At 35.9% G+C, this 12,373-nt stretch overlaps 1 protein-coding gene across 9 annotated transcripts in view; it reads right to left on the bottom strand.

The window, feature by feature from the left end:
• The window catches only part of SPTAN1 (spectrin alpha, non-erythrocytic 1), a 61,134-nt gene that overhangs the window by 30,998 nt on the left and 17,763 nt on the right, over positions 1–12,373 (bottom strand). For all 9 annotated transcript variants that reach the window (XM_031954751.1, XM_031954749.1, XM_031954754.1 and 6 more), the window contains exons 6-21: positions 11,178–11,311; positions 10,848–10,992; positions 10,609–10,763; positions 9,593–9,728; positions 8,799–8,900; positions 7,760–7,897; positions 7,220–7,330; positions 6,075–6,152; positions 5,781–5,936; positions 5,214–5,418; positions 4,288–4,469; positions 3,655–3,898; positions 3,085–3,207; positions 2,260–2,477; positions 1,658–1,750; positions 975–1,109 (exon numbers count right to left, since the gene is read on the bottom strand). In XM_031954751.1, the coding sequence (XP_031810611.1) occupies positions 975–1,109; positions 1,658–1,750; positions 2,260–2,477; positions 3,085–3,207; positions 3,655–3,898; positions 4,288–4,469; positions 5,214–5,418; positions 5,781–5,936; positions 6,075–6,152; positions 7,220–7,330; positions 7,760–7,897; positions 8,799–8,900; positions 9,593–9,728; positions 10,609–10,763; positions 10,848–10,992; positions 11,178–11,311 (2,355 nt within the window). The remainder of the gene's footprint in view (positions 1–974; positions 1,110–1,657; positions 1,751–2,259; positions 2,478–3,084; positions 3,208–3,654; positions 3,899–4,287; positions 4,470–5,213; positions 5,419–5,780; positions 5,937–6,074; positions 6,153–7,219; positions 7,331–7,759; positions 7,898–8,798; positions 8,901–9,592; positions 9,729–10,608; positions 10,764–10,847; positions 10,993–11,177; positions 11,312–12,373) is intronic.

Here is a 12,373-nt window from a genome sequence, read left to right as displayed (position 1 = left end):
TAGAAGAAGTAAGGCACCTTTTTCATAAGCCACCTAGATTAATAGGTAGAAATTAAAAAGTTGCTTTCAGGCCTGGAGAGACTTACACGAACTGATGCTGAGTGAAATGAGCAGGACCAGGAGATCATTATATACTTCAACAACAATACTATATGATGACCAGTTCTGATGGACCTGGCCATCCTCAGCAACAAGATCAACCAAATCATTTCCAATGGAGCAGTAATGAACTGAACCAGCTACGCCCAGAGAAAGAACTCTGGGAGATGATTAAAAACCATTACATTGAATTCCCAATCCCTATATTTATGCCCACCTGCATTTTTGATTTCCTTCACAAGCTAATTGTACAATATTTCAGAGTCTGATTCTTTTTGTACAGCAAAATAACGTTTTGGTCATGTATACTTATTGTGTATCTAATTTATATTTTAATGTATTTAACATCTACTGGTCATCCTGCCATCTGGGGGAGGGGGTGGGGGGGTAAGAGGTGAAAAATTGGAAAAGAGGTTTGGCAATTGTTAATGCTGTAAAGTTACCCATGCATATAACTTGTAAATAAAAGGCTATTAAATTTAAAAAAAAAAAAAAAGTTGCTTTCATCTCAATTTAAGAACTTTCTAATTAGAAGTTTCCAAAAAATTTAAAAGGATGCATCAATAGAGATATTTAAGCACTAGATAACAATTTCTTTGGGTTGCCAGAGACCAGCTTTTCTCCACTGCCTTAGATATTGGATTAAACAACTTTTAAGTTCTCTTCTAATGTTAACATTTTATTATTCTAAATCGAACCTGGGATTTACTTTCAGGTCTTGGGCAATTACAGGAGGATAAGACTGGGGGAAAATCTTTGCCCAATTTGGGAGGCAAAGTCGATGGGATTTGTGATGAACTACTGTAGTGCGGATGAAAAGCAGGATCTTTTCACCAAATCCTGGTGAAGGATCACGAATCTCTAAAGTACTTTACCTTGTTGGTACTGTTGAGTAGCGTGAGGATATCTCCCTTTTTCATAGTGACCTCTCGAGGACTCTTTTCTTGATAGTCATAGAGGGCCAACACTAGTTCCTTCCCAGTTTCATCATCTGTGGGAGCAACTTGTTGCTACAATGCCAAGAGGAAATTAAAACATTAAAAAAAAAAAAAAAAAAAAAATCAACTCTTACAGAGTCCCATTTAAATGAAAGAGACTATCATCTTAACATTATTCCCATTTATTGCTTTTATTCATTTACAGTTTCTCCATCAGATATGTTGAAATTTCAACTCAAGTGTATGTGAATGTGTATACACACACATGCATGTGCACAAGTGCCAAGTTGAATGTACCTTAAAAATAGGGAAAGCTTCATGATTAGGTGTTATCACTACCATGCCAATCTCTGTATTATTCAAATTTTAGTTTATATAGCACTGAAGAGAACACTTAAATTTTTATGCTATTTAAAGTAAATGCTCTTAAACTATATTGAACTATACACCTCCTCCTCCTCCTCCCTCCAGAGATGTTTCAAAGAGTACAGGCTGCATTCATTCTGATTGTCAATATACAGTCAGTAAGTTCCTACTATAAACCAGGCACACATTCACAGTTTATTTTTGAAATACTAAAGAGAAAAAAAAAAGAGAGCTATCATATCAGTCGTTTTTACCCGGCATGACTGAGCTTGTTCCCGCAAAGCCTGTATACTGCTGCCATAGGCACTGAGATCTGACATCAAAGCTTCATGTTTCTTCAGAAGAGCCTGGAACCAAAATTAAATGTATCAAAAATATAAATGGGAAATCTGTGGCTATTTTATCAATATACTCTACCTCAAGTTTTATTAAACTCCTTGTTATTTTACAAAATGAGAAAAAAATACTGGCTATTTAATGTTACACAAATTGAAGTTCATGGATCACATTAAATGTCACCTACCCTAGTTCTTTGTATCCATCCTAATGCCTCTTAACAAATTCAAACTGATGAATGATATGAAAAGTCAAAATTCTACCTCCTACTATGAAAATACCTCTACCCAATTAAAATACCTAGAAGTTAAAAGCAACCTTTAATGTTGCTATAGTTTTATGGACTCCCATTATCTACTACAGAAGGACAAAGCGAGGTACAATCAGATAGTCTCAAATTGTGAGAAAAAAAGGGCAGCTCTACCCAAGTTTTCTTTGGTTATTCTAACCAAACGGTTTATACTTGTCTGTCAAATACTTTAAATTGCTCAACTCTTCCCACTTTCTGAGAAGGCCTTACCTCAGCAGAGTCCTCATCTTTCCCATAGTCTGTACTGCCCACAATAGGTTCTTTTTCTCGCATCCAAGATTCAGCTTCATTAGCATCAGCAAAATACTGCTGAGCCTGTAAAGAGTCTTCCAAGTCCTGCCGACGCTGAGAAGCTTTTGCTTTTAGAGACTCCCACTTCTGATTCAATTCATTTAGCTTGGCCTTCACATCCTCGGCAGCAAAATGACCTGAGAAGAAAATGGAGAGAAAAGAAAAGGGCATCAATAAAGTGGAGGATGAACAAAAAAACTTCCCCAGAACAATTATTGGTATGTTATGCTGAATCACAATTACTCTGCCTGCTGTAAAGAACACAAACATCTTTGGAATCCCAAGATCTAAGAGAACTAAAGTTTAAGAACCTGGAACTTTATTTCCTTGACCATAAAACTTGGGCATTTGGGCAACATCAAAACTTAAAGGCTGTACACAAGAGATCTCTTTCAAGATCACTCTAAATTAATAAACCCGAGAAACTTATGGTAAGCCGAGTACCTTCTGCCCCTGAGCATATCAGGTACAAAGAATTCAGAGAAACATGACGAAGTTTGTAGTGATAAGAGTGAGGAAATCACAGTTGAATAATATATATACCACATATTCAGGGTTAACAAAACCCTGATATAATACAATGGTCAATGTTAGGACTGTACCGTTCTGTTAACAATAAAGAAACTTTTGGGGGAGAGTTTGGAAAGCATTGTTCATTAGCAAGTTTCTGTTGTGCCAAAACAAACTACATCAATAGCATTTTAAAATTGAATGCAAAAAATGATCACAATTTGTCAAACTCACCTTCCTCTACCATAGCATTTCCTTTCTGTGTGACAGCTTTGATACGGGGCTCATGACCAGCAATTTCGGCTTGAAGGGCCTGGTGTTTCTTTAGGAGGTTCTGGACACCAATTAGATCCTTGCCTGAAAACAGAAATTTTTTCATCCAAGTCATTAAATAAAATAAATCAAGGCTGAACTCTCCTATTCAACTTAAAAAACATTAAAGGCTACTATATACAAAGGAGCCATCATCACAGTTGAAATTTGAACTATGCATTTTTAAGACAAAATTATGAACTAGAAACAAATAACATAAAAGCAGTTTAAAATTTCAAAGAATATAATTTACATATACCATCTTATTTAAATTTTAAAACTCAATTGGGGGACAGCTAGGTGGTACAGTGACTGGAGCAACAGTCCTGAAGTCAAAAAGACCGGAGTTCAAATCTGGTCTCAGACATCTAACATTTCCTAGCTGTGTGACCCTGGGGAAGTCACTTAACCCTAATTTCCTCAGCAAAAAACCCAATTAGAATTGAGTATTATCTCTTTAAACTTGTTTACATATGATGGAGATGGCCTGACCTCTGTTAGTAGAAGCAGCAATGGGCTCTTTCTCCCGGATCCATGTTTCTTCATCTTCAACATCCCGGAAAAGCTGCTGTAAGCGCAGGGAGTCAGCTAGCTTCTGCTTTCGAGCAACCATAGGATCCTTAAGAGCTTCATAACGAGCTACAAGGGCCTCTTGCTTCTTCTTGATGTTGTCAGCATCAAAGTGACCAGCATCTTGAAATTGTCGAGCTTGGATGGTAATGCCATCAATTCGATCCTTGGATAAGACAAAAGATAAGAGATAAAACTGATTAAGATGGTCTCCATTGTTTACTTTCTGTCATCACTTTGGACATTCTGAGCCTAGACAATTGCTTCAATTCTGGGCTAAAAGGAAACCAATGCAGGACTTCGGCAAATTTAGTAAATTTCACCACTGCAACATCCAGGAAGATGTCAATTTCTTGAGGGCAGAAATTCTCTCTTTTGTCTTTGTAATTCCCTAACTTGACAGAGTAGAAGCTTAATAAACCTTTAATAAACTGAATGAACTCTCCCCTTTGATTTGGCATCTTACGATCGGAGACTCTAGTTTAGGAGCATTTTTTCTACATTCCCAAATTACAATGCTGAAAATCACAATATCCCAAGGAAAAGACTCTCTACCTGATGGGCTGCAACATCTGCCTCCAGGAGGGCATGTTTCTTCTGAAGGTTCTGGACATTAGTAAGATCTTTCCCATAATCATCAGAGGCCAAATGACCTTCTACTTCATAAAGCCACAATTCAATATCTTCCACATTACGGTTGAATTGCTGTTGTTGGTTAGCTTCACGAAGTTTTATTCCTATTCAGGGAGAAGGGTCTGAGATTCAGAATTTCTATATGCTAATACTGATGGTTCACTTTTATGGCAATATTTGCTCTAACGAAGTCCTATGATACTAGCATAGAAACTGTGATCAAAAACCTATTTCATATTCTTTTCTTGTTATTCAATAACAAAAAAAAAAGATTACTACTTTTCATATACCTCTTATTATGGAAACACCAATCTCTGCTGTCTCCTCTTTTAAAGGATGGGAAGTTGAATCAAATATTTTTTAAAGAGTACTCTTTGCAACATTAGAAAAAAAAATCCTAAGAAATATAAAAAAATAATTGCTCAATTGAATATTCATTTTTATTTTCAGGTATGGAATGAATCTGTTTCTGTCAGATAACTGAAACTGAGCTCCATCTCCTTCTCAGATTGAACAGTTTATTAACCATTTTCTTCAATTTTTTTTTCCAATGGTAGGAAACAATATTTATCTCACTTACCATGTTCAATTATATTTATATTACATAAGCCTGGCATCTAAATCTGTTCCCAATAATTCTTTCCTAGAATCATTAATCCTAATACTGAAATTATCCTAAACCAAGACACTTCTTAAAGTATAATTTTCTCCAGTATAAATTTTTAGGTCACAATAAATTCAACAAAACTGATCAATATATTGTGCAATGTCTTAAACTAAGAGAGCTCAACTACCCATGAATTCCTATTCTTCAGAACCCAACAATTTTGGAATGAAGTATTTCTCACCTTTCAGTTCTGTAGCTTCCAACAGTTTCTTCCACAAACTGATTACCTCGTTCATTCGAGTTGCCACCTCATCTTTGGCATAATGATTAACATCAATCAGCTTTTGTCCTGCTTTCTCCAAGGCATCAATTCGACTCTGATTAGCTGACAGTTCAGCCTCAAAAGCCTGATGCTTCTGAACTTTGCCCTGCAAGTTGGATGGATCCTAAGGGAAATGGCAGAAAAATATTTCTACTTGGAATTTTAATTTCAACATGAACTTGTAATGGAAATTCACATGTCTAACCTACAGTCAACAGTCTTGAATTAGGAAGCACCTTCTTTAGAAGTCTAATTTCTGGGGCAGCTAGATGGGGTAGTGGATAGAGTATCAGCCCTGAAATCAGGAGGACCTGAGTTCAAATCTGCCCTCAGACACTTAACTTCCTAGCTGTGCAACCCTGGGCAAGTACTTCACTTAACTCCAACTGCCTCAGCAAAAAAAAAAAAAAGTCTAATTTCCTAAAATTATTTACATTATTACAACCTTATAATTTATCTCTGCCAGTAGTTATAGTTACACATTACCTTGTAAGCTTCATCTGTTGCAGTTTTCATCTTCTCATTCACCCAACTTTTGAGCTCATCAGAATCTCTGAAAAACTGCTGTAGATGGAATGAGTCAGCCAGTTGTGCCCGGCGATACATAGCCCGTTCATGAAGGGCATTGCGTCGGCTCAGTAACTGAAAGACAAGGATCATTTGTGAATCCCTGGTTCTTGGATCCCAGTATTTTTAAATTTTGTCTAGGAGACTTTCTTTCTTTATCTTGGATGGTCAACTGTTTCTAGATTACAGATTAGAAAGCACTTAGAAACTTACTGCATCTCTACGTGTAGCCACATCTTCCATTGCATAATGGTTATTTTGAATTAGCTTGGTTGCAAACTCATCCAGTGCCTAGAAAGACAGAAACATTCATTAATAATAATATGGTATTCCTCAAGTTGAGCTCACTTTGCACTAGGTACTGCAGAGATTTATAGGATTAGATTACATACCACTTTAAAATTCATACAGAGGCAGTTAAGTAGTACAATAAATAATGTATTGGAGTCATAAAGACCTGAACTCAAATCCTGCTTCAGCTATCTATTCAGTTTCTTGACCTGTAAAATGTGGTTTTGTAACTGAATGTGGGGGCTATAACTATGATTATTATAATTGTTTGATTTGTATACCTATTTTATATACCTCTATACGTGGGGATCACAAAAATTTTCAGGTGAAAAGGAGTTTCAAGTAGAAAAAGTTTTAAGAAGCTGGTATAGATTAAATGATACAATATTGGAAAAGCATTTTGCAAACTTTTCAGTGTCACAGAATTATGACATAATAGTAAATCTTATGTTAAGACTACATTTGTGCTCGGAAATACTGTGGTAAATTTGTCCTCTGGGTTTTGAGCCTCTGGGAAATTTCCTCATCAGATGTTTTAGAACACTGGGTCAAACTTAAAAAGAAAGACCTGTGGGTTGCTCATTAACTTAGAAAACCACGAAATGACTTTATCTATGTTGTACTTTTATTTTTCTTTTGTTTAAAAATTTCCCTATTATATATTTTTTCTTCCTTCATCCTCCCAATTATGTTTTAATCTAACTGTGGTTGCACTAAAAAATTTGTTGGTCTTGAGTTTGATGCCAATTATTAGAGGATCCTGACCTCTCTTAGTTCTGCAGGTGGCAGTTTGGTTCTACAAGTCAAACCTGCCAATGTTTACCTGCCTATCTTTAAGCAAAAGGTCAATTCCAAATTTGGAATCAAATATACCAACCTGGTTTCATGTCACCTAACTCACCATGTCATTGAAGATCTCTGGTTCAGATTTTGGATATCAATAAAAAACAACAAAGTACCTTCCACAAAAATATTTTGTGTAGGAATTTCTCTTAGAAAATGATAAATCTTGTAGAATATTTTTGAGATCATTATGAAAGGACCAGAGGTTAAATCAACTATCTTACTGTAATTTTTTCTTCCTGAGCACTGAGGGATTTCTCAAAATCTTCATGCTTCTTGAGAAGAGCTTCTACACTGTCCAGAGAATCTCCCAAGTCTTCATTTAAAAGAAATGCCTTTGAAAAGGAAACAGAGGGTTGGGGATAATGCTGTCATTTCCAAAAGTTAAATGGCATGAACTACCTACTTCAATCTGAAAGGGAACAAGAAGCTATGAACGTAAGTCTCCAAAGAAAACAGGGAAATACTAACAGAAATAACAAAAAAGAAAATCAAGTCAGTCCCAATAGCCCCCCTCAATAAAATGAATAATAGTTATTTCAAAAGCTTGTAAATATGAAGTTTCTTTTAGGGAAGGTCCAGATGCACCACTGGCTGAGGGAGAAATGCTAGTAATTTAAGAACAGTAACTTTCACTTGCTGAGTAAGACCTTTATCTCCAATGGAACAAAATTCACTCAAAAGGGAAAAAAACCCAAGATTTTTCTTCGCCCAAGCATAGCACCAAAACTTATTTCCCTAACAGATTCTCATTCAAATTCTACCTCTTGTTTGCTCATCCAATTGTCCACTTGTTCAGTATCTCTGTAAAAGAGCTGCAGATCCATGCACTGTTCATACTGCTGTCGGCGAAGTTCCCAAAGTTCCAGGAGGGCAGCTCTTTCATCAGAAAGAATAGTGAGCTAAAGGTGAGAGAAGATTATCATTACTTTAGCTTAATAATTATGTGATAACACAATTAAATGAAAAATTTTGAGGTTGGAAAATTCTATTACAAGAATGGTGACCTTCAGAGTCGAGTTTTCTCACCTCCAATCACTTATTAAGATAAGGGGTTAATAAAAATAAAACACATGGCAAACCTACGTATGTATGAATACATCCACAATAGGATCAAAATATCAGTCTTTAGGCTAATTAAAAGAGGAAAACTCTACTTCTCTATTTTTATTCTGGGGTTAATTCAATGCTACATTACAATAAGCTTATTTAATAAATAATTGTTTAAATAGTATCTGCCTAAAGAATGAAACATAATGAATAACAAAGATTTTAATCTAAAAAATAAATATCAACTTAAAAATTTTAGTTTCTTATCCATTACTAAATAAGCCTTCTATTCATTAATGGTAATCCCCTAATAATCTAAGGTTACTCCTTAATTTTTATGCTTATAATTTAAAATGCAAAGAAAGTTATATATTTTGGGCCAATATAAAAATGTTTTGCTGGAATATGCATTATGTTTTTGATGAGTTTTCCTTTCTTTTTTTTTTTTTTGGTTGGGAGTGGGGTCAGCAGTAGGAACAAATTGTAAATACATGTAATAACAAACCTAATTTTGGAAAAACTATTTGCTCATAAGATTGTGTCACACAGTAATGAGATCTGAAGGCTGGAATTAAGACTGATACGTAGAAATGTACATCTAGATCTTTAATTATAAATATTTGGGGGATGGGTGGCAAGAGATTAGGTGGGTAAAAAAAAAATAATTGTTTAGAAAATGAAGACTAGAAAACAGGAGCCAATAGTCAAGTTCTCAGGTTCAGAAAATCCTCCATACTCCACAATCTTATTTACCTTCTCTCTCACTTCATCAGAGGCATAATGACCAGCAGCAAGAAGAGCTTGTCCTGATTCATCAGCAGATTTAAAACTATCTTCATGAGCATCAATTTCACCCTAGGAGAGGAGGAGAAAACTCATATAAGTCAAAACTCTACACTTTGCAAAAGTGCTTTACCTCTTTATTTCCAATTCTTTTCAGAATATCACATGGAATTAGAAATAAAACCAAATATTATGATAAGGTTCTTAAAAAAATCAACAGCAAAATCTCTGCAAGATTTTTAGAAGTCTGAAATAACAGCTCAGATTACTGAATCTCATTAGTCTTTCTAAACAAAGAATTTCTTCAAAAAAAAAAAAAAAAAAAGTGGGGGTGGTAGAGTTACCAAAAAGCTTAAGGGAAGGAGAAGGGAAAAGAGAAAGCTATTATTTAAGAACACTCCATGGAGAAACAAAAATATCGAAGTTTAGCACCCAATGGGCATGTAATAAAAAGACCAGACTGCAATAGTTAAGAGCTTTAAAATGTCACCAAAATATATAAAGTACATAAGACCACAGATAGTGTTGGAAAGGGTGTAAGTACACAGGATCACAGACAGTGTTGGAAAGGATGTTAACAAGCAATCCAGTTTAGCTCCCTCATTTTTACAGATGAAGCCCAGAAAACTTAAAAGTGCTGCTCAAGTCCTAAAGAGACTAAATGGGGAAAGTTGGGATTTGAAACTGGGATCACTGGAAATTCAAAAATATATCTAAATGTGTAATAAGATATACATATTTACAGAAGATCCTAGCGTGGTTACCTTATGCTCTTGGTGCCTATCAAGTAAAGCTTCAGCCCCAGCAACATCATTGGCAAGCTCATCTGCATTGATGAGAGCCTTCATCTCAGTCACCCAACTGGTGAGATCTCGGAAGTCTGCAAGGAAGCGCTGAAGTCTTTGAAAAATCAGAAAGAAACAATGAGGTTTTCTTCACCCAAAAGTGGAAAATTTTTCCCTCTGGTCTTAACTTGAAAAGACACAGGGCTATCCCTGACCCAGGTTGACACCTCTCTAGAACATGTCATAATATAGTAAAGGATTAAAGGGCATATGGTAGGCAGACATAGTTTTAAAAAATAATTTCAATTTCAAATATAAATTCAATGCAAATCAAAAGAATCTTCAAATTTTACCATATTTCTGGTAAATTGGCAAAGGTGGCAAAAGATGAATAGAGAGTTAAAAGGGTTGTATATATATTAAAAAAAATTATACTAATGGACTATTGGTGGAACCATAAATTGGTCTCCAAAGACTATGGAAAATAATCTAGAATTATGTGAAGAGAATGACTGAAATGTCCATATCCATTAACTAAGATTCTATTGTGAAGTGTCTACTTTAAGAATCAACAAAAAGACTCCATGAACACCAAAATGTTTTTAAAAACAGCACTTTGTGGTAGCAAGGAATTGGAAACAAAGTAGATGTCCACTAAATGGGAAATAGGTAAAGAAATTCTGGTACATGAATAATAATGGAAATGAAAAAGAATGGAAAGATTTAAATAAACTGATGAAAAGTGAAATCAGCAGAGCCAGAAAAACAGTAAAACATAATTATGAAGAATAAGTTTAGCACCTCATAGAAAAAAATGAAAGGACATATCCCCTCCTCCCGAAGAGATCAGAATCCATAGGTGTTTAACATTATATATCTAGTCAGATTTTATTCTCATGTGTTTATTTAACAAGAATTGTTATAATGGCTCTGTGATGAGAGAAGAGGAGGAATGCAGGGAGAAGTAGAAGTGATTTAGAAAAGCTTTTCCCTACCTATAAGAATCATTGAGGCGTGCATGTCTTTCAGCTGCCAGCGTACGGATCTGCTCCCAATTTGTAATCAGTTCTTCTCGCTTAACTTGGATCTGAGTAGCACTCAGGGGGTGGGATTGCTGCAAACGGTCTGCCTCAGCACACAAAGCTTTGACCTATGAATACATTAACTCTAAGTAACTACATCCTTTAGAGTACTGTTTACCCAAAGGAATGAATCAGTTTCCTGTCAAACCTACCTTGTCTTCTAGGGCGGCAAGATCTCTTTCTAGTCCCTCATGTTTCCGAAGTAAAGCCTGAACACTGGCCAAGTCTCGGCCAAAATCATCAGAGGCCATTAACTGCTCCTTCTCTTTAATCCAGCTGATAGTTTCATCCACATCCCTAAAAAAAACCACATACTAGCTCATTCCCAAGAGTTCAGGAACGCCAAGGAGAAGAAGCCCTGGGATTTTTCTATGACTGATGATCTCCACACATATCAAATCTTATCTGTTCTGCTGCTTGTTACTAGTCACAAGATGCCCACCTCTCTTTCTCTCTCAAGGATCTCTGGGGTTGGTTGGTACCTGTTAAACCGCTGTACTTCAGCTGCTCCAAAGAGCTTCCCCTGCCTTTGGAGGGCCAGGCCCTTTAATCGTTGCCAGGCTGCATTCACTTCATCCTGCTTGGTTTTGATCAGGTCTTCTTCAGGATGTTGCTCCTAAAAGAAATAAGATGGAATAAAGGGGACATGAATGAAGAATAACTTCTGGCTCGTTCAGTTACAGAAAATCACCTTGGGGTTGTAATGGCATTTCTTGAAAGCATAATTTCATGTTAAGAAATATGTATCTCATGACAATTTACAACATGGCTTAAAATTAATGCTTATGTGAACCTCAATTATTTCTTTGGTAATTAAGCTCAATGATCTTTGAGGGAATCAACTCGAGTAGCATTGTGAAGTAACTGTGACACAAAATATAATTTTTACAATTTCTGATCTTCTACCAGAAAAAACAAAATGAATATAGGTTAGTAAATTCAAAATAGATATGAAGAAACATAAACATAACTGGGAGTGGATAAAGAAAGTAGTTATGTTAGACTCTGGATCAGAGGTATCACATGAGCTAAGTAAGGTCTGAAAAAAAACTAGGGATTCTGAGTGAGACTGAATATGTTCCAGGTATAGGCAGAGGGACAGGGATGGAGCATTCTGAAAGTGGACAGGAACCAAGAATGAAAAGTGCACAATGATAGTTAATAGGTAATAAGTCTGGAAAGGTAGTCTGGAGCCAGATTATTTACTCTAGAGGCAATTTAGAACTAGTGAAGCCTCTGGGCCAGGTCACACTATTAAGAAGTTGTATGGAAAAATGAGAGGATGGAGAGAAATTCAAAGGCTATTCTACAGTCTAGATAAGAGAAGAACCTGACCTATGGGAGAATACAGTAAAAGAGACAAATATAAGTAATGCTGAAGTATGATAAACAAGACTTGGCAGATAATTAGATATGGAAGGTGTGGGAAAGAGGAGGGTTGAAGATGACTCAAATTGTAAGCCTGGGCAACTGCAAGGATGCCAGCCCGATCTTCAGAAATATGCAAATTAGAAAAAATGTTTTGTTATGAAGATAATCACTTCTACTTTGGAGATGATGAATTTGAGATGCAATATGAGATAGGGCAATTGTTGCTGGAACTCAAGAGAGACTACAGCTGAGTGTCCATACACCTGGAAATCACTGGTATAGAGAGGACAGGTGAATGTGCAGGATG

Source organism: Sarcophilus harrisii, chromosome 2, assembly GCF_902635505.1.
Source record: "Sarcophilus harrisii chromosome 2, mSarHar1.11, whole genome shotgun sequence".
NCBI classification, from domain to species: domain Eukaryota; kingdom Metazoa; phylum Chordata; class Mammalia; order Dasyuromorphia; family Dasyuridae; genus Sarcophilus; species Sarcophilus harrisii.
This window is presented reverse-complemented; position numbering and strand designations above follow the sequence as displayed.